The sequence below is a fragment of the Macaca nemestrina genome, chromosome 13 (genome assembly GCF_043159975.1).
Source record: "Macaca nemestrina isolate mMacNem1 chromosome 13, mMacNem.hap1, whole genome shotgun sequence".
Classification (NCBI taxonomy): Eukaryota; Metazoa; Chordata; class Mammalia; order Primates; family Cercopithecidae; genus Macaca; species Macaca nemestrina.
In genome coordinates, this window is record NC_092137.1 from 43,686,207 (window position 1) to 43,709,099 (window position 22,893).

Sequence of the window (22,893 nt, forward strand, 5' to 3'; positions counted from 1 at the left end):
TACTTTTTGTATATGGCGTAAGGTAGTGAATCTAATTTCATTCTCTTGCATGTACATGTCCAGTTATACCAGTATAACAGACGTCTCCCCTCATGCCTTGGAAGGAGAAGGTTATATTCCAAATATTAGATTTGTGTAAAAACAGCAAATCATTATCAGTCAGAATGTATTAAAAACTCCTAAAAATCAGTAAGAAAAAGACAACCCTACAGAAAAACTGGACAAAGGACATCAAAAAGGCATTGCATTGAGGGGGAAAAGTAAATGGCTTATAAACATGGGAAAAAGTAATTATATTAGTAATCAGAAAAATGTAAGATGAAACCACAATTAAATAGTATTTTATATTACACAAAATTTTAAAATCTGACAACAGCAAATTATGGTGATGATGTGATGCAATACAAGTCTCAGAATTTGCTGGTGAAAGTGTAATTTAAAAGCCTACTTGCCATCATCTCATAAAGCTCAAGATGCACATACTTTGTGACCAAATTATTCCATTTGTTTACCACAAACTCTTAGATATGTGCATTAGAAGATATATTAATATATAGGCTGAGTACCCCTTATCTGAAATGTTTGGGACAAGAAGAGTTCAGATTTTATATTTTTTCAGATTTTGGAATATCTGCACCATACTTTGAACACCCCAAATGTGAAAATCTGAAATTCAAAATGCTCCAATGTGCATTTCCTTTGAGTGTCATGTTGGTACTCAAAAAACTTTGGATTTTGGACTATTTCAGATGTTGGATTAGGGATGCTCAACCTATATGTAAAAGATCTATATGAGAATGTTTACATTGGCATTATTTATTTAGGAAAAAAAATCCATCAACAGGAGAACAGATTCATAAATTGTGGTAAATCTGTTTAATATATACAGTAAGTACTACTGAGAAAATTCAGTGTCATGTAAAACTGAATAATATATAATACATATGCCAGAGGCAATATTATAAAAAAAAACAAAAACAAAAACAAAAAAAGATAAAAATATAAAATACAGCTAGGATAAAGGAAAGGCTTCAAAGATATGGGTGTTATTGTATGACTACGGTAAGTGTGATCACCTAGCTTGTGAACAAAACTTGTGAACTTTTTACATATTATTTATATATATTACATGTATATATACTTAAGTCTTCTATATTTAAATATTCTTTGTATGTTTGAAATATCTCATAAAGTCCTAAAATGTCTTGAATTGAAAGTCTTTATGTGAGGCATGTACTCCCTATTCACCTCAACTGCAGTCCTCTTCCCACTGTCTCAATAGGGTCTCCTTTTAAATCCAGCCATGAAGCAATTCAAGTAGGCAAGTATCATCCTCCATGGTACTGTCATCTCTCTATCTCCAGATATCTGGCAACAATCCCATCAGAACTAACCATGGCCTCCTCTTTTCCTCCCATTACTAGTTCTCTTTTTTGTGGCTGTTTCTACCATCTTGGAAATAATAATTTTTAACTCTCTATATCTGATCTCCCTTTTCCTATTTAAAAAAAAAAATCCTTATCTGTCCTTATTTCTAGTACAATTCCAAAATGAAGACTGACTAGCATAAAATTAAGTACATGAATCCCCAATAAATATTTGTGGAAAATCACTAGATCTGAACAATCTCAGACCATAGGTTTTGGAACTGGCTATCTGGGAAGAGAGAAAGACAGGGGTATGACAGTCAATTAAAACATAAACCCTGACAGACAAAGGAACTCTGCCTATATAGAAACAATAAAGATGGTCTGTCTCTAGTCACAGTATAATTTATGCAGGAAAAAAAGCAAACTTTTGGTGGAGAAAGAGGTCATTCTCATTTAAAAAGAACTTTATTAATAAATATTTGTATATGTGCTTATTCAACATAAATCTCCTGTTTAGAAAAAAGTATTATAAGCACTTTGGGAGGCCGAGGCGGGCGGATCACAAGGTCAGGAGATCGAGACCACAGTGAAACCCTGTCTCTACTAAAAATACAAAAAAAAAATTAGCCGGGCGCGGTGGCGGGCGCCTGTAGTCCCAGCTACTCAGGAGGCTGAGGCAAGAGAATGGCGGGAACCCGGGAGGCGGAGCTTGCAGTGAGCCGAGATCGCGCCACTGCACTCCAGCCTGGGCAACAGCGTGAGACTCCATCTCCAAAAAAAAAAAAAAAAAAAAGAAAAAAGTATTATAGCTGAGTAAACTGTTCATTTGCATAATAAGAACCCACAGTGCTCTTATATGCTGATAAACGTTTAAATAAAAAGTCACGGAGTATATGTTTAACCATTAAATATTCTAGCCAAATGAATACTGACAGAGTAAGATACCAGTTTTGATAAGAGCAAACATCAATACAAACCCATTAATGTGTTCCTTTCCACCACAGTAGCTGGTCTATCTCCATCACCACATGCAACTTGCTGAGTTAAGTAGGCAGACAAGGATGACGGTAGAGCATCCTGCCAGATTAAGAAGTTCAGCAGGTAGGAAGCTGTCACACAGTCGTATGGTTTGGTGCTTGTGCTGAGCGCCAGTGCTGCCTGAAATAAGCCTTGCAGTTTCTCTGAATCCTAGAATAAAGCACAGACTCAGTAACTGTCAAATTAAAGATTTCTTTAATTTAAAAAAATAGTAAATTATTTAAAACACAGCCTGGTGCTGGGTACAGTGGCTCAAGCCTGCAGTCCCAGCTACTCAAGAGGCTGATGGAGGAGGATTACTTGAGGCCAGGAGCTCAAGATCAGCCAAGACAACATAGTGAGACCCCATCTCAAAAAAACAACACAGGCTGGGTGCAGTGGCTCATATCTGTGACCCCATCACTTTGGAAGGCCAAGATGCGAGGATCGCTTGAGGTTAGGAGTCTTGAGACCAGCCTGGGTAGCACAGTGAGACAAAAAACTTACTCTACAAAAACTCTACAAAAAAACTTAAAAATTAACTGCGTGTAGTGGTGCACACCTGTAGTCCCAGCAAGTCAAGAGGTTGAGAGGGGAAGATCACTTGAGCTCAGGAGTTCATGGCTACAATGAGCTATGACTGCACCACTGCACTCCAGCCTAGGCAATAGAGCGAGACTCTGTCTCTATGGAAAAAAAAAAAAAAAAAAAAAAAACAGCCTGGCATACAACTGTAACTCAATATAAATATTAATTTCCTTTCTCCCTGAATATAGGTAAGTTTTTTATTACAGTAATTAATGATTATTAATCGGTTGGAAATAATTTCAATTGGGAAATTCAACACTGATAAAACCTTTTTTAAAAACTGCTTCTTTCTTCAGCAAAAGTGTACTTTGTCCTTTAGAATTCTGCTATGATTACAGCCAGACTATCTTCACTATTTCTAGACAGGGCAGTTCATAGTCTCTCTGGGCTGATGTTTCACCTGGGCATCATATGGCTGCCCTTCTCCCTTCATCCTTCCTATACAGTTAGTTCACTGGAGAAAACTGCAAATCCCCTGGGAAGCTGTACCTGGCAAAACTTCGTGTGTGCAGAAAACAAAGTGATCAATTCAGCCTCAGAAATTATACATCAGTGCTCCCACACCTATATCTCATAGAAACATCCACTCACATCGCCTGTCCTAAAGAAGACAGAACAAAGGACAGTGTGCTGTTGTAGTCACGGAAAGGCACTGGGTTGACAACAGAAGACATGAGTCCTAGTCCCAACTTCAACAACTGGCAAGCTGTGTGTTCACCAGTCTGGAAGTCAGGGTTTGGCTGCTCAATAATATTCTGATTCTACTAGGATTATGCCCTATCTTATGTCAGTAGAAAATAATTATACACTCAATTTTGAAGTAGATTACAGGTCTACAAATATTTGATGATGTTTTATAATTTCACAACAGTAGATATCAAATGTGCTGATTTAAATATGTTTATTCCAATTTAAATTCTTTACCATTTGATATGTTTATTTTCTATGACCTAAATAAAAAACTTAAAAGTAGGGGCCAAAGTTCAAGTATTAGAACCAACTAAGCATCTACGCCATTTTTTAACTGACAATTAAGTCCCAGAACTGTTTTATTAACCATTAGTAAGAAAAATAATAGCCTTTAAAGTCTAAAATGTCTTTGTTCCATCATCTTAGGTAAATCAAAGTATAATATGACAAAAGATCTAGGATATGCAGCTCCACAGAAAGAAGGGGAGTAAACTAGGTGAACAGGGTAGTCAAGCTACTTATGAGAAAAATATGCCGTCAACAATACGTACGTACGCGTCCTTAGAGAAATCAGGTTAGCATTCAAAAACTGCTGTAAACTTAACTATATTAAAAAATTAATTATATATAAGGCACACCCAAAGAAAGACTTTGGAAATATAATATTGTGATGGTTAATACTGAGTGTCAACTTGATTGCATTGAAGGATGCAAAGTATTGTTCCTGGGTTATGTCTGTGAGGGTGCCAAAGGAGATTAATATTTGAATCAGTGGACTGGGAAAGGCATCCTCTATCTGGGTAAACACAATCTACTCAGGTGCCAGTGCAGTCAGAATAAAAGCAGGAAGAAGAACATGGAAAGATTAGACTGGTTTAGTCTTCTGGCCTACTTCTCCCATGCTGGATGCTTCCTGCCCTGGAACATCAGACTCTCCCAAGTTCTTCAGCTTTGGCTTCCTTGCTCCTCAGCTTGCAGAGGGCTATTGTGGGACCTCACCTTGTGATCGTGTGAGTCAATGCTCCTTAATAAACTCTCCTTTAGATATACATCTATCCTATTAGTTCTGTCCCTCTAGAAAACCCTGATACAAATATATAATTAATATTTTTAAGTCTTGAATGCCTATTCCTTTAACTATTTTACTAATCTGCAAGCCAGACAGAGAGTATAAGCAAAATCCTATAGCAAACCACATGTGGTACTAAATTTCTTGAATTCTATGGCTAGTGTCACTATACCAAGCACAGGTTTATCAAATTTAGAGATGCAGAGGTCCCCTAAGCCCCTTAGTGATGCAAGGGCCAAGTCTTTCACATTTATGCCATAATATGCCTTCTCCATCCAGGTACTCTCAAAATATTTGCCAAGAATGAGGCATCACTATTGACAAAATATGAGGTGACGTGATGAAGGATAAGGTGAGGAGGGGCAGACAGAGGAAGAGAAAATCTCCTCTTTAAAACCTGTGTATGGTAACGAAAGTTAGCAGCCTGAGCACCAGGGAACTTTCTGCTCACAAGGGCACCTGAAAAATCATAGGCATCGGTAGATGCTGTACAGCAACTTCCAATATGGACCCAAGTCAAAAAAGATAGCTGTTCTGATAGATAGATAGATGTTCTACATAGCCATCTAGAAGCCACAGAAACAGATACTACCCTCTCTGGCATGTGATCCTACAGAATCTCACTGCATCTACAAGCTACCATGCCCTAAACACAGCTGAACAACCACAGCCTAGACCATGGCTCAGCTGCAGCAGGCACCCTCAGCCTTTATAGAGCTCTAATAGAAAGCCATAGCTAAGCTCCAGAACCAGTATTCTGCTGGTGACCCAACAGCCCCAGGAGAAGCCTCAAGGGCAGAGAGCCTGGGTCTGGAAGTCCCCTGCAGACTCATCCCCATGCAATGTGTTCACTTCCAACCCCATCTTTAATTCCTACCCCAAAGTGGGAAGAGCAATGTGTCAGGAAGAATGGAGGGGCTGGGGATGAGGTAGAGCACCCAGAGACTGTTGTTAACCTCAAGTACTTGGTAAGTTTCAGTCTCAGTTTAGCTATTGCTGGTTGAAAAACCAGAAACATCCTCTCTACCTCATTTACACTCAGTTTCTCAAGTGTATGAAAAAGGGAGATTATCTCAAAAAATGCAAGTTACTGTAAGCGATGTGTTCTAATCGAGTATTACATGTCCAAGGAAACAGGGGAAACCACAGTTAACTAAAATCTACCAATAATCTGGTAAACAATAAAACCTACCACCTCCTACACCTCCCTTTTTATGAAAGCAATAAAAACAGCAAAGCTCACTGATTTGGGCCTTATTTACTTTTTGATATTTCCTCCTTTCCCACCAACCCCAAAATAGTAGGGAGGTGTTAATGATAATTGAAAGAAACAGTCCAAAAACATGAGAAGGCAGACGCAAAGTGCATGAAAAATCCTCAGATTGCTTTATCTGCTGATAGAAAGTTTCCATGCATATACCACATTTATACTAGAAAAGTCCTGATACCTGAAAATGTACAGCTGTTTTTGATAACTTCATCAGAAGATCAAATGCTAACATTTTCACATCTTCAAAAGTGCTGGTAAAACATTCCATTAGTGCTTGGAAACGACCAACATCAATATCATGATTCAGCTGATATACTGTATAAATTCTACCTAAAAATATTTTTAAAACAAAAAGATTTAAAAGTGAACAAAAGAAAATCAATCTTCTGAAGTTATTTGACCAAATTTATAGAAAATTAGTACCAAAAAACCACACTTCATACTTTACCCATGATAGCACAAAAGAGTAACTTTTCCATCAATTTATTTCTTAAAATGACAAAATAAGTACCACAGTTCTCCAAATTAAAAAAGATTTTAAACCATTCCATTATCTTTCGAAAGATATTATATAAAAGATTCCTAAGTTATTGTTAAAAATAAACAAAAACAAGTAAATTTAGAAACACATCTTTTTAAAAATCTTAATAAAACTTCTTGACCTAGAATACAAAGTCCTGGCCGGGCTCAGTGGCTCACGCCTGGAATCCCAGCGCTTTGGGAGGCCGAGGCTGGTGGATCACCTGAGGTCAAGAGTTTGAGACCAGCCTGGTCAACAGAGTAAAACCCCATCTCTACTAAAAATACAAAAATTAGCCAGGCATGGTGGCACATGGCTGTAATCTCAGCTACTTGGGAGGCTGACGCAGCAGAATCACTTGAGGCCGGGAGGTGGAGGTTGCAGTGAGCTGAGATCACATCAGTACATTCCAGCCTGGGCAACAGAGACTTGGTCTCAAAAAAAAAAAAAAAAAAAGCAAAGTCCTACTGTATCTTAGAATGAACTAACACAGAATGATCAGTATAATGACATATCCTGACAGACTTACTGGGAGTCAAGGATAAAGAAGGAATCTACTGGCCATTCAGGGAAGAGCTCAATTCATCTACAAAATGGAAAAAATTAGACTGGCTGCATTCATCCCTATAACAACACGTAGTGCTAAAAGATAATGAAGCAATGCTTACAAAATCCTCAGGGAATGAAGGTGTGAAGAACTTTGCCTATCAAACTCTTATTCAAGTACAAGAACAATGGAAACATTTTATAATATGCAAGAAATTAAGAACTACTTATCTCCAGAAACTTTTGGTGAAAAAGAAATTTCAGCCAACCAACGGATGAAAAGAAAAATTATCCTAAAGAATGATGGCAATCACTGACTCCACTTAACTCTAGGATGAAGACTCAAGAACTGTGGAAAAATAGGGTTTCACAGCAAAATGTGAAGAACACTTAAAAACATTTCACAAGTGAACTCCTAAGGAAAACGGAAACATTCTTATGCTTACATAATTTGAGGAATATAAATTGGGATACAAATTTCTCATTTAATCTTAATTTACAAGTTAGCACAACCCTATGAAATTCCTAGAGCCGACACCTGAGGTTTTTGTTACTTCCTTAACAACTCTGTTCAGATTTGCTTCTTGTTTTCCAATCTGACTGCTTTTTATTTTTTTCTTGTATAATTGCTCTGGCTAGAACTTTCAGTACAACAGTGAACAGCAGTGGTGACGGTGGGCATCTGTGTCTTCTTCCTGATCTTAGGGCAAAAGCTTTCAGTTGCTCACCACTGAGTGTGATGTTACCTGTGGTTGTGTTACAAATGTCCTTCATCATCTTGTCCTTCCTATTCCTAGTTTTGCTGTGTTCATTTTTTTTAATCATAAAAGGGTACTGAATTTTGTCAAATGCTTTTTCTGCATAAATTAAGATGATCACATGGTATTTCCACCTTCATTTTAATGTGATCACATTGACTATTATTCTTAAGTTGACCCACCCTTACATTCCTGGGATAAACTCCACTTACTCATGGTATATAATACTTTTAATATGCTGTTGGATTTGGTTTGCTAGTATTCTATTGAGGGTTTTTGCCGTCAATAAGGCAATAAGGGATATTGGTCTTTCATCTTCTTTTTCTTTTCTTTCTTTTTTTTTTTTTTTGAAATGAAGTCTCGCTCTTGTCACACAGGCTGGAGTGCAATGGCGCGATCTCGGCTCACTGCAACCTCAGACTCCCGGGTTCAGGCGATTCCCCTGCCTCAGCCTCCTGAGTAGCTGGGATTACAGGTACCCGCCACGACGTCCGGCTAATTTTTTGTATTTTTAGTAGAGATGGGGTTTCACCATGTTGGCCAGTCTGGTCTTAAACTCCTGACCTCAGGTGATCCACCAGACTCGGCCTCCCAAAGTGGTGGGATTACAGGCATGAGCCACCACACCCAGCCGGTTTTCTTTTAAGTGTCTTTGGTTTTGGTATCAGGGTAATGATGGCCTTATAAAATGAGGTAGGAGGTGTTCCCTTCTCTCTAATTTTTTGAAAGAGTCTGAGAAGGACTGGTGTAATTCTTCTTTCAATGTTTTGTAGATTTCACCGGAGAAGTCACTCACCCTAAACCTTCTCTTCTCTCCTTCTGTGAACCTTCTGAATACTGATTCAATCTCTTCTTAAAGGTCTGCTCACATTTTCTATTTCTTCTCAAGTCAGTAATTGTCATGTTTCTAGAAGCTTGTCCATTTCATGTAGATTATCTAACTTGGTGTTACAACTGTTCACTGTATTGTCTTATAATCATTTTTATTTCTGCAAACTTAATAGAAATGTTCCTACTTTCATTTCTGATTTTAGTTGTTTGTACTGTCTTTCTTTTATCTTAGTCAGTTTAGCAAACTTTGTCTATTTTGTTGATCTTTAAAAACACAACTTCTGGTTTCGTTATTTGTGTTGTTTTTCTATTCTCTATTTCGTTTATCTTTGTTCTAATCTTTTTGTTTCCTTCCTTTTAAGTTCATTCTTCTCTTCTAATTGCTTGAGGTAGAAAGTTAACTTGGTTATTAATTCAAGATCTTTTAACGTAGGCATTTACAGCTATAACTTTCCCTATAGGCACTGCTTTTGCAGCATTGTGTAAGTTTTGGTATGTTGTATTTTTGCTTTCACTCATCTCAAAATATTTTCTAATTTCCTTCATTATTTATTCTTTCATCCATCAGTTGTTTAAGAGCTTTTTTCAAATTTGAAGCCCTTTATGACACCACTGTATGAAGCCACTAACAGTCTCCAGCCTCCTAGGTCTTCTATATATCCCCCTTATCTTCTTGAAATACTTTTCATAGAACTTATCTACATCTTGTACATACATAATCTACATAATCTTGCATCTACATAATGTAATAATGTATACAAATTCTATGTATTACTTGTTCATTCCTGTCTCCCTTCACTGAAACATAAGCTCCAAAGGAAGAAGCACCTTGCTTGGGACAGTGAATATCCTTGGTTGCTTGACATATAATAAGCACTAAATTAATATTTGCTGAACAAATCCTTTTAATCTAATTGTAGAATTTTATTACCATCAATATTGTGGCATTTGATTCCACATAAGAAAGATGCATGCAACTTATTCTTCTTGGTCTAGGAAAGGCAGAAACCATTTGACTAATCTCAAATCAGAGTCCTATCACTGAAGTTCTTGAGATGATAATGAAGGATGAATTTACATCTCCTATCCTGTACTTCACAGTCAAGGTTCTTAAGTCTCCTTTAAAAGCAATGGCTACAGTATGGCTTGCTCCATTTGCATTACCTCCCAGTTGTCTAACATAATTACAATGGCATAAGTCACTGCCCAATTACATGAAACTCATACATTAGGAAGATGACTCAGGGTTTTCATTTTTAAAGTACATTTAAATGTTTTAAATTACTCTCTTGACTGAAAAATTATAGGTACGCTTCAGCCTAGTTTTAATTCCCACACACTTAGGTGCAGCTACAACTACATCAAATGCGCAGGAAACGTTTTGTTATATGATTGAAGTAATCAATCACTCTGAGGTAAAAACTTATTTTCTAAATTAAGTTGAAGTACTACTGAAATTTTATGAACTGACGGGAGACTCCTGCATTCACTGAATGCTGTAACAAATTACCACATACTTGGTGGCTTAAAACCACAGAAATCTATTCTCTCACAGTTCTGGAAGCCAGAAGTTCAAAATCAAGGTGTCAGTAGGGCCATGCACTCCAGAGCCTCTAAAATCTGTTCCTTGCCTCTTCCAGCTTCCAGCAGCTGCAGGCATTACATGGCCTGGAGCCATATCATGCCAATCTCTACCTACGCCGTCACACTGCCTCCTCTTTTGTTTGTCAAATCTCTCTCTGCCTCTGTCTTGTAAGGATACTTGTGATGACATTTTTGGTCCATCAAGATAATCTAGATATCTCACCTCAAGATCCTAAACTTAAAACATCTGCAAGGACCCTTTTTCCACGTAAAGTTTGCATTCACAGCTTCTTAAGGATTTGATGTGGATGTGTTTTGGAGACCATTTTTCAGCCTGCCATCCCCACTTGAGTAAGGTGATCATATTTCTTACATAAATACTGTAACAAGCCAATATCATCAATACTCTAATAGGATGCCCTGTGAAGAACACCATATCACCCATACAACATTGCTGCAAAAATGTACAGCATGAATCAAGTCATCAGCAAACAATGAGACAAACCCCAATTGAGACATATTCTTCCAAAACGTTAATATCATAAAACAAGAAACTTTCCAGATTAAAGGAAGCTAAAAAGAGGCATAACAACAAAACGCAATGCATGATCTAGGGTTGCTTCCCAGATTGTGGGAAGTTAGTTTTTTGTTCTATAATATAAAAGGCCATTTGTTGGGACAATTGGCAAAATTTAAATATGGACTGCATATTCGATTAAAGCATTGTATCAACATTCAATTTCCTGAATTTGATCATTGTGTTATGGTTATAAAATTAATAAAAGACACAGATATAGCAAATATTGCAAAATATTAATAACTGATGAACCGGCCGGGTGCGGTGGCTCATGCCTGTAATCCCAGCACTTTGGGAGACTGAGGAGGGTGGAAAACCTGAGGTCAGGAGTTCGAGACCAGCCTGACCAATATGGTGAAACCCTATCTCTACTAAAAATACAAAAATTAGCCAGGCATGGTGGCGGGTACCTGTAATCCCAGCTACTCAGGAGGCTGAGGCAGAAGAACTGCTTGAACCTGGGAGGCAGAGACTGCAGTGATCACGCCACTGCACTCCAGCCTGGGCAACAGAGAGAGACTCCGTCTCAAAAAAAAACAAAAACAAAAAAAAAACGATGAATCTAGGTAGAGCGTACATGGCTATTCATTGAACTAGTCTTGAAACTTTGCTGTTGATTTAAATTTTTTCAAAATAAAAACTTTTAAAAACTGATTTTCCCCAAATGAAGCAAGCCTCTATTACATTAGCTAACTGTCCTGTCAAAAAATTACACTTTGCCCAATACTTTAAAATAAAAAAGAATCCAATGATAGCGTAAAGCTCCTCGTACTTCGGCCATTCCCTGTGAAAGAGCAGCTGAGCAGGATATTTTCCTGTTTGACCACAGTCAAGGAAGACTGAGCACAAGCAAGAAATCCCGCATTATAACACATATACACACATGTACACGGAAAAAAGAATCATTTTGGCAGGGCACAGTGGCTCACGTCTGTAATCTTAGCACTTTCGGGGACCGAGGCAGGCAGATCACGAGGTCAGGAGATCAAGACCATCCTGGCTAACACGGTGAAACCCCATCTCTACTAAAAACACAAAAAATTAGCCAGGCGTGGTGGCACGTGCCTGAAGTCCCAGCTACTTGGGAGGCTGAGGCAGGAGAATCACTTGAACCCAGGAGGTGGAGGTTGCAGTGAGCCGAGACCATGCCACCACACTCCAGCCTGGGTGACAGAGCTAGACTCTGTCTCAAAAGAAAAAAAAAGGAATAATTTCTTGTCAAAAAAGGAAAAAAAAAAAAAAAAGATTTGAAGAGGGAACTGAAATTTCACCCTCTTGAGAACCACACAGAAGGAAAAACAAAGGGTATCATTAAACCAGAACACTTGGAAACTACAGCCTCATGTTGTCTTTCCGAAACCAGATTGAGGCATATGAAACAGATAGTATGTAAGGGAAACCACATTTTAACCACAGAGCTCACTGAGAAATATTAAATATAATAGAAGCTATTATTATTTCAAATTTTAAAACTTAAAGAACAGATTGGATATTATCTTAAAACAGCAACAAACAAATTAGGGAGGTAAGAGCTGGAACTGTTTCCATAATAAGCATAATCCATGAAAATTACACTTTGGGGTTGGCAAATAATGATCAATGAAAAGGGAGATAGTTTCTCTTCTGTCCTTTACTGGCAAATTTCATTATGTACAAGCAAGAATTATATGGTAAGAATAAAACCTCAAAGAAAGGCAACAAAACTGAAACTTCAAATAAAGCAAAATGTAGAATAAGTATGTTTTGAAAGAAAAAAAATTATTTCCCATAACACTATTAAACACTTACCTTCTGGGACATGAAAAACTTCAGCTATTGAGCCTAAAATGGTTAAAGCTGAAAATCTAGTTGAGTAGGAAGATCCAGGAAACAATGCTTCAAAAAGACTGTTACAAATGGATGACATGAAATTCTTAAAAAAAAAAAAATTACAGTAAGTATAATTACGTCACAATAGGTTATATTCATAGTATTAAACACCCTTTTAGAGTAGGTGTTTTTGTTTTTAATGTAAAAATAAAAAATTTCAAAAACGATACTGGTTGTTCACTTTGCTTAATAATTCAGGTTAGTACCCTTGACCATAAGCTATATCATGACTTTAATAAACCCTATATTTGCAGAGTCAACAAGAAGTACAATTTCTATTGTAGCCCAGACAGATACGTACACTTTTTTTTTTTTAAGACACAGTCTCACTGGGTTCAAGAGCCCTAGTCTTCACTGCCTCTACCGAAGATCCCCGCATTCATTTCCAGGGTGAAGAACATGCAACCTTGGGGATTTATCCTTTAGGTCCCCACAAGCCCTAAGAGTTTATTAGGTTATTAATTCTATTAGGTTTCAAAGGAATAGGGCCATTACTGAAAAATATCCTAGTTAAACTACTTTTAATTATAAGTGAAACAGGATTCACATTAAAACACAACAAGGGCCAGGCGTAGTGGCTTATGCCTATAATCCCAGCAATTTGGGAGGCTGAGGCGGGCGGATCACCTGAGGTCAGGAGTTCGAGACCGGCCTGGCCAACATGATGAAACCCCGTCTCTACTAAAAATACAAAAATTAGCCCGGTGTGGTGGCGGGCACCTGCAGTCCGAGCTACTCAAGAGGTTGAGGCAGGAGAATTGCTTGAACCCAGGAGGTGGAGGTTGCAGTGAGCCAAGATCACGCCACTGCAGTCCAGCCTGGGTGAAAGAGCAAAACTCCATCTAAAAAACACAAGATCATCCACTAGGAGGTATCATTCAAACTGTATTGTCATTTATATGCTTAAATATAGTTCTTCTTTCCTGCAATCAGACTGTAGCCAAGATGAAGGTAGGGACCACATTTTTATGTTTGCATCCCTAGTGCTGAGCACACTATCCTACATACATAGTAATGCTCAGTATATGCTCTAATCACTTTTAATGGTTCCCAGTGAAGCTTCCAAATCTTCCTTGGCCTACCACTGAAAGCTATCCATTTTCAACTTGATTCTTTGGATTCACTTCCCATTACTCAAGTCCTCCATTCCCTAAGGTATTTTACGTCATTCACACCACTGAATTCACCATTCCCCGAGTTCTCCCTGTACTTTCTTATCTCCAAGCCTTCATTAAGCTAGTACTGGGGGTTGCAGGGAGAAAATACTGAGATTTTGGAGTCAAGAGCAGGTCTGGACTGGAGTTCTGACTCTACCACTTACTAGCTGAGGAACCTTACACAGGTTATTGCACTTCACTGAGCTTCAGCTTTCTCACTTGTTAAGTGGGGATAAGAATGTTATCTCACAGCCTTTTTATTAAAGGTTAAATGAGAACATGGACATCTAACATTTTATAAATGTAGAAGGACTCTAGTTACTATCAGTTATTTAGGTATAAAATAATCTCCACTAGACTAGAAGATGTCTTTTTCAACTAATAGCCTCCTCTTCTCCCCCAGCACTTAAAGTCTATCGATTGGCACTGAGCACACCACACACTGTGCCCGGCACCCACTGTTCTGACGATGTGACAGTCATGACAATATAGTGCCAAGGTCACAACCTCCAAAAGCCACAGGTGTGCCAGTAGGGGAAAAGTACCACAACCACGAGACTGACTCAGATTAAGACTCTAAGCACTAATTTTCAAAACATGCATACTTATAAGCACAGACCAAGAAACCATGCATACACGAAAATTCAGAATCTCAATCCAAAAAACAGCTTTTGTATTTCCAAGTACTTAACTGAGTTTTCACAAATCGTCATTTTACCCCTTACAAAAAGAAAGTAAACGAGAAATGCATTGTTAAATCTACCAATGATCTAAGAGAAACTACAAAATAACTAGGCTGGGCATAATATCCAAAATAATCCATAATAATGTTGAGAGTAGGTAGTATGTCATGCCTGTAATCCCACCACTTTGGGAGGTGGAGGCGGGGGAATCGCTTGAGGTCAGGATTTCGAAACCAGCCTGGGTAACACAGCAAGAACCCACATCTACAAAAAATTAATTAATTTAAAAGAAATTTTTTTAACTGTCCCACACGCACACTGGGGGCTTCAGTATATATTCTAGTCACTTTTTAAATTTTTATTTATTAATTTTTTGAAGCAGGGTCTCACTGCTCTGTTGCCCAGGATGGAGTGCAGTGGTACAATTAAGGTTCACCGCAGCCCTGACCTCCTGTACTCCAGCAACCTTCAAGCCTCAGCCTTCTGAGTATCTGGGACCACAGGTGCACACCACCATGCCCGTCTCAAGGTTTTTTTTTTTTTTTTAATAGAGATGGGGTCTTGCTATGTTGCCCAGGATAGTCTTGAAGTCCTAGGCTCAAGTGATCCTCCTGCCTCAATCTCCCAAAGTGCTGAGATTACAGGCATGAGCCAGCGCCAGTCGCTTTTAATGACTCCCAGCAAGGCTTTGTAGAGAGATAGTTACATCACTTCTTGGCCTTTTGGCTAAGATCAAGTGGAGAAATACATAGTCTACAAAGAGCTTTTTCATTTAATCCTCAAATCAATCTTTTGAGAAAGGTTACTAATTCTGCTTATAGTTGATGAGACTCAAGTCAGCCAACTAATAAGTGGCAGAATCAGGAGTAAACCTATGTCTTTAAAATTCAGGTTGTGACTTCCCAATCTTAGTCATTGAGATTTTAAGAAGTCAAGCTGATTTTAGCCTTTGAATAGAAATATTCTTTGTTTGATGGCTTTTTATCTTTTAAATACAAAACTTAAAACCAAGGGCATAATAATGTTTAGCGTAAGTAGTGAGCATGTCATAGTTCAAATGTATCATCAATCTATTTATCTACCTCTTTCTCAAAATAAATAGGTAAGTTCTGTCTTCTATCTGGGCCTGAGGAGAAAAAAAGGGTCTGCTTCTCAAAGGCTAGATTTGGGGGAAGAACAGTGAAAAGCTCAATCTGTTCTGCTGAAAAGAAATTCAAGATTGTCAAGCTAAGCCCTGGCCCAGACTGGAGCTGCTGTACCTGGGTTTCCATCCATTTCATTAACACAATGCCCTAAAATCCAGCCCTACTCTTCAAGCTCACTCCAATGTGAGACAGACAGCAAGCTCCCTCCACAGCTGGACCATGGGCCAAGAGTCATTAATACCAAGCCTCTGTAAGTCATCTCAATCTAACGAGAAAACAGCCCAGCAACAGCAGTCTTCTGCCCTGGAGAAGGACGGAGTTCAGTACTATCAATTACCCTTCTGTTAAAGTACTAAATTCATCTGGCCCACATGAGCTGAAAGTGACTGGGGTTAGCCCACTAACGTCATTCTGTAACAGTCCTCCAGTACAACACTGGTTCCATAACCCAGGCTACATCAAGTAGAGCACCAAAGCAGCAGAAGAAATAGGTAATACCCAGCCTGAAGGAAAAAAAGCACAGAAACACAATTTACCAAAAGACTTCCATTTATTTCCCTTTAATGCTTATTCATTATACTTTTTAATTTTTAAAAAAAGTCTATGTTTAGAAATATATCACCTACCTTATACTGCTGTAAAGAAACAGAAGGGTGCTGTTTGGTTAACTCCTTCTCTGGTTCATGTTTGGATTTATTCTGCTCCAATTTATAAAGTACCTGAGAACTTTCCTGTATTCTACAAAACAACTTTTGAGACAAAGGAAATGAAGCAAAGGTGAGCCACACATTAAATTTAAATGTCAGCCTGAGAGGCAAATTCTTTAGAATAAAACGTCAGGCAAGGAGAGCACTGATTTTTAATCTCTTAATATTTTATAATGTTTCTTTTTGATGGAAAATAATTTTTATACCAAAAACAAAGTTGTTATTGCAAAGCAGAATACTATTATTAAACCACAGTTCTATTTCCTTTAAGTTGGCACAAACCTGAAGATGATATAGTCATTTCCCTACTTTACCAATTCTTCACCCCATAAATGTGTTGCGCAATTAATTCAAGTTGGATTATTTGATAATGATCACTTTATGAGGTGCTTAAAACTATAAAAATGCAAGGGCATTCTTTCTCCTGTTACCAATTTTTCTTAAAACTACCTTAACTCCAGCATTAGATTTTTTCTTTACAAAAAAGAACCCAAGGTTGATTTACTACACCAAAATGAAAGGCCTTTTGGCCATGTGTGGTGGCTCATGCGTGTAACCGCAACACTTTGGGAGGCTGAGGTGGGAGGACCACTAGAGCCCAGGAGTTTAAGACCAGCCCGGGCAACAGAGCAAGACCCTATCTCTAAAAAAAAAAAAAAAAAATTAAACATTAGACAGGCATGGTGGTATGCCCCTGTCGTCCCAGCTACTTCAGAGGCTGGGGAGGAAGAATTGCTTGAGCCCGGGAGGTGGAGGGTACAGTGAGCTATGATCACACTACTGCACTCCAACCTGGGTGACAGAGCAAGACCCTTTTTTTTTCTTTTTTTTTTTCTTTTTGGAGACTGAGTCCCACTCTGTCGCCCAGGCTGGAGTGGTACAATCTCGGCTCACTGCAACCTCCGCTCCTAGGTTCAAGCAATTCTCCTGCCTCAGCCTCCCAAGTAGCTAGGACTACAGATGCACACTGCCACGTCCGGCTAATTTTTTTGTATTTTAGTAGTGATGGGGTTTCACTGTGTTGCCCAGGCTGATCCTGAACTCCTGAAAAAAAATGGTGGGGGGAGGGGTGTGTGCTTTCCACTCTGGATTTTAATCCCAAATGTAAGCTTTATGGAATCAGAGAAAAGGTCATAGAAGGGCCATCATGAACAGATGCAGTAGCCCAATTCCATGACCATTCCCACATGCTCCCAAAATCTGGGCTCTTTTTAAAAACCATTTCCCAAACAAAGTTCACCACTTCCCTATGCCTTCTGATGGGAAATTCTACCTTTTTAAGAAGTGAACAGATCTGTTGCCGCACTCCTGGAGACTGGCTGTTAAGATTGTATGTAATAAAGAACTGAATCCACTGCATTTCTTCCATGGAAACAATTTCTGTGCTTCGATTACTTTCACAAAGCAAGCCTAATGTATCTATCCTTACCTAAAAAACATCAAGCAATAAAACATTAATTTTCCAAGAAAAAAGCAAAACCTAAATCACTTGAATTGTTTAATTACTTACATAGGCTACAAAAGAAAAAAAATAAACTTCAGTTCACCAATAGGTACCTCAGAAAGGTTTCTTAATCTCAAAGATCCTAGTGTTATTTCCTATACAATTTTTTTATTAAACGTGTAAATTGGGGATTTATAAAATGCAACAATCAAAGATTTTTATTCCATGGTAATGCTCAGCTTCATTCCTTTTTCTCTTTTTTTCCAGTGACCCCCTTTACCCCATCACCTCACTCTTAAATTACTGCCAGGCACTTCTAACTGGTTTCCTGGTTTCTTTCTGCTCCCACTCTGGAAATTCATGTTTCCACTAATGTAATTCCTTGCTGAAAACAGAGTGGCTTTGGTTTAGCTTCATAAAACCAGCTGGTGCCTGGGAACCAATGAAGTCTTTAGCCTAACATTAGACCTTTCCAAAAAATGTCCAAAACACTCCACCCCGATAAGCAATGTTCTTAATCATCCTCCAGACCTTGCTCATTTGGGTCCCTCCATTTTGTATGCTGCTCCAAGGCTTCCTCTTTTCTAATCGTATCTATCACTTTCCTAATCAAGCACCACCTGCTCTGATCAGTCTCTTCTGAGCCTCCCAAGTAAGTCCTTATGTATTTAAGGGCACATGATGGCACGCTTGTATCTGTACTGTCAGTTCTAAGAGTTTCCAGTTGTTTTATGCAAGTTTTCTTACATCCTCAACGAAACCTGCAGTAGCTTGAAGAAAGGGTCTACTGAAAGTTTAGTTGGGAGACTAGGGTTTCTACTCATTCTCTTTATGAACTCCCTAAAACAGTGTAGGACATAATGTAGGGGCCTCTACATTGAACTGCTACATGAAAGGGATCTACTGCACCTACAAATCCAGGTAATTTTCTTTACTTACTTGACAATGCTGATGAATTAAGCCTTGCTTTATTCTTGCACCAGACACGAGGTTCTCCCAGGTATCAGTAGCAGACTGAAGATGTCCATGAGCTCTAGCTATTCGCAGACATGCCATCAAAGCTCCCAGAGCCCCCCTGCTATTACAAGACCCTAAGGATGGGAAAGATTGCTCTTGTCCTGAAAGCACAGTAACAAAGACCATTACCATATTATGCAATGACTACTATAATTATCAGCTGCTAATTTTCGTGTTTCCAATTAACATTTTATTTCAATAAATAAAAATCACATTTTAAACTCATTTCTAACATAAATTAAAGTTCCTATTCTAAAATAAATCATTATTTAAAATGATTTGTCCTTTTGTCAATCGTTTCAGGTAAGCATAATTCTCTTATTGTTAACATAAACAAATCATTATTTACCTGCTAACATTTTTACTTTTTCCCTAACACTTAGAAAATGAATCAGGAAGTAAATCAGGAAAAAAAATCAGGTGGAGAAATAAACACATCAGTGGCTACAGACTGATTATTGCTCTAAAAGTAAACACTGAACCTCTCTGCACATTTTAGAGTGACTGTTTTTCACTAGTAAAGAAGATTTAAAAAGGAACACAAACAGTCTGCTGGTCTGAGAGGCTAGCACATCAGCCATTACCAGGAAGACAGGGCAGCTTGATATAAAAATAAAGACAACCTTACTTCAGAACAGATTCTTGAATCCTGAATTTCAGATGGCTTTTCAAAAAGTCAAGAACAACTGTTGTCAAAAATTACAAAAAATGGCTTATTTTCACATACAGGAATCAAATTTTCCTGCTACCTCATGGCTACTCTTTGAAGTACTGAAAGTTTTTAACAATTTTAGTTGAAAATATTTCTTAAAATCACACTGTACATTTTTGCTTTGTTAAACAATATAATAATTTTAAGATTTATACAATGTGTCATGATCATCACTTTACACATCCTGAATTATGCTTGAATTTGCAGTGATTCCTGTAGGGTTTGTGAGTTTCAATGGGATGTCTACCCCTATTGTAAATAACTATAGATGGCTATTTCTTGAGATCATGCCTCTGAATTTTGTCACTTCCCCAGAGAAAAGAACTTGCTACTGCCAAGTTACCTGTCTTTAACCTTGCCTAACACAGTTTTTAATTATCGTCTCAATCACTTGAATAAGCACATTATATAAGACACACAAACTTTTATTCCAGTAATACAACAAAATAAATTCAGAACTTGAAAAAATGAATTAAAACCTTGTAATAAAGGAAAGTTTATCATTGTAAGTGGAATTATTCTTTAGCTTGTAGAAATGACTTCAGCCAAAAAACTCCATTCAGCTTTATACAGGAACATTCGTTTCAAACTGAAACATCTATCATTAATCTCCTCCTTTACTATTTATAGAAGTGGTATTTAAATTTAAATATGATTAGCATCTGCATAGCTACCTACATTTAAGTATTATAATTAGAAATTACTAAAACAAAAATGCATTTTTCTTACCAGTTTTAGCATCAATAGAAGTCTGAAGAATCTTTACCATGTACTGTAAGCTTTCAGGGCTGTAACTTAGTAATTTTGGCAAGTAATAATCAATCACGTAAGATTTTTGATCCAAGTTTCCTTCACACAGTATAAAAAGGAGAGGAGAAACCCAAGTCTCATGCCACTGGTCAATCCAAGAACTCTCAGCAGTCTGGGATTTCAAATGACTCTTATGATTTTTAAACATGGTTTCCAAGAGGTCACTTGCATAAGGCACCAATGACTGGTCCCCCATCACCTCTAAGATTTGAGATGGAATAGTTTTATCTATAGCCAGAATATGTTCAATTCCTATGCACTCTACCAAACAACCAAGGCACATGTACTTTCCTTTAATATGCCATTCCAATCGCAGAAGACTCTCAGTCAGTTTCACAAAGAAAGGATCAGGGACCAAAACTGCACCTTCCACAGTGAGCCGGTGCATTTGGAGAAGGTTTTTGAACATGATTTTGGTTTGGTGTCTTAGAGCATCCAATGGATGTTCCCAATGGGTATAGACATATTCCAAAAGTCTCCCAACTATACTTGAATTCCCATTCAGGCTGTCCCTTAGGCTGGGGGAACTTGATTCAAGGACTTGTATGGCTGAATTAGTCCAGGATGCCATGATTCTAGACAGAAACATTTCCAGCGTTGGCTCTTTAATCCTGAAGAAAAACAAGCCATGATCCATTATTGTAAACTGATTAGTAAAATAAATTTCATTTTAGAACAATTTAGACTTTAAAAATATTAAATACAAAGAATGAGCACAAATTTCAATTATTAAATTTACAAGAACAAAAAACTACAAGTAAAGACAAAACCGATCTCAAATTTGTGTATGAATCTTTTTACCTTGTAAAAAGTAATCCAGAAAGGAGTTCAAGACCAGCCTAAGCAATATAGTGAAACCCCATCTCTATAAAAATTTTAAAAATTAGCTGGGTGTGGTGACACACACCTGCAATCCCAGCTACTTGGGAGGCTGAGGTGGGAGGATTGCTTGAGCTCACAAGTGAGACTGCAGTGAGCTGTGCTCACACCACTACACTCCAGCCTGGGTAACAGACTTTGTCTCAAAAATAATGATAATAGTCCAGGAAAGGACATAGGGAAATTTGGGGGATGATGGAAATATTCACTCTCTTGATTGTGATGATGATTACATGTGTAATTTATTTATTTATTTATTTATTTATTTATTTTTGAGACGGGGTCTTGCTCTGTCACCCTGGCTGGAGCACAGGGGCACAATCTCAGCTCACTGCAACTCCTGCCTCCCAGGTTCAAGCGATTCTCCTGCCTCAGCCTCCCCAGTAGCTGGGATGACAGGCACATGCCACCACACCTGGCTAATTTTTTGCATTTTTAGCAGAGACGGGGTTTCACCATGTTGACCAGGTTGGTGTTGAACTCCTGACCTCAAGTGATCCACCTGCCTGAGATTTGCACACCTGGGATTACAGGCGTGAGCCACCATGCCTGGCCTATACATGTAATTTAAAACATAAGGAAAGCCAAGGGTTGGAGATGGTTGGGGGAATGGGGCTTCTCTGTGATAAAAATATTCTGAAGTTGTTTGAATTAACTTTTATGTTTAAGAAATTTTAGAAATGTTGACAGTTTATCAGACTTGTGAGGATCACTTTAGATTACCTATGTTAATGTTCTTCATAAATTCTAAAGCACTACACATGTAGAAATTTTTACAGTTTTAAAAAACGATGGTAAAAACAAATTTGAAGAAAAAAATGTTTTAAAGAAAAAAGATAGCATGAAGAATATTAAAAATTAATTTTTGAAATGCCGGTGGTTGTACAACTCTGTGAATAAACTAATAAAGTGAATTGTACACTTTAAATTTATGAATTGCATAATATATTATAGCTCCAGTATGTAAAAAATTATTTTAATTTTCCTCCTTTATTCATATGTTTATTATTATCAAGCTGTATATATGTTTTGACATTTCATATATGTGATCACTTTCAGCTATTATGGCAAAACCACCACAAAAATACAAAATACAGCCCCATGAAGTCAGAAGACCTTCTAATATTGCTGTCTCAGGTTCTTATTAGCAATATGCTCTTAGGTAAGCATTTACTTTTCTAAGTCTCCCTTTGCCCATTCAACAAATTAGATTTCTTATCCTACATAGTAGACATATGAGGATCACGTTAGATTACCTATGTTGAAGTTCTTTATAAATTCTAAAGTACTATACATATAAAACTTTTATAGTTTTAAAAAATGATAACATTGAAAGTGTTAAAAATTAATTTTAGAAATGTTCCTCACTGGCTAACCTACAGCAATAATTTCATTTATTTATTTTTTTGAGATAGGATCTCACTCTGTCACCCAGGCTTGAGTGCAGTGGCACAATCATACCTCACTGCATCCTTGGCCTCCTGGGCTCAGGCAATCTTCCCACCTCAGCCTCCCAAGTAGCTGAGACTACAGGTGCATGCCACCACACCCAGCTAAGTTTTAAAAGTTTTGTACAGAGAGGGTCTCACTATGTCACCCAGGCTAGTTTTGAACTCCTGGCCTCAAGTGATCCTCTTGCCTCAGCCTACC

The 22,893-nt window shown here is 37.9% G+C and overlaps 1 protein-coding gene across 11 annotated transcripts in view; it reads right to left on the reverse strand.

The window, feature by feature from the left end:
* The window catches only part of LOC105464931 (THADA armadillo repeat containing), a 356,256-nt gene that overhangs the window by 314,903 nt on the left and 18,460 nt on the right, over positions 1-22,893 (reverse strand). For all 11 annotated transcript variants that reach the window (XM_071076636.1, XM_071076633.1, XM_011713068.3 and 8 more), the window contains 7 exons: positions 20,284-20,975; positions 18,765-18,943; positions 17,655-17,810; positions 16,301-16,423; positions 12,609-12,732; positions 6,183-6,334; positions 2,348-2,558 (listed from right to left, as the gene is read on the reverse strand). In XM_071076636.1, the coding sequence (XP_070932737.1) occupies positions 2,348-2,558; positions 6,183-6,334; positions 12,609-12,732; positions 16,301-16,423; positions 17,655-17,810; positions 18,765-18,943; positions 20,284-20,975 (1,637 nt within the window). The remainder of the gene's footprint in view (positions 1-2,347; positions 2,559-6,182; positions 6,335-12,608; positions 12,733-16,300; positions 16,424-17,654; positions 17,811-18,764; positions 18,944-20,283; positions 20,976-22,893) is intronic.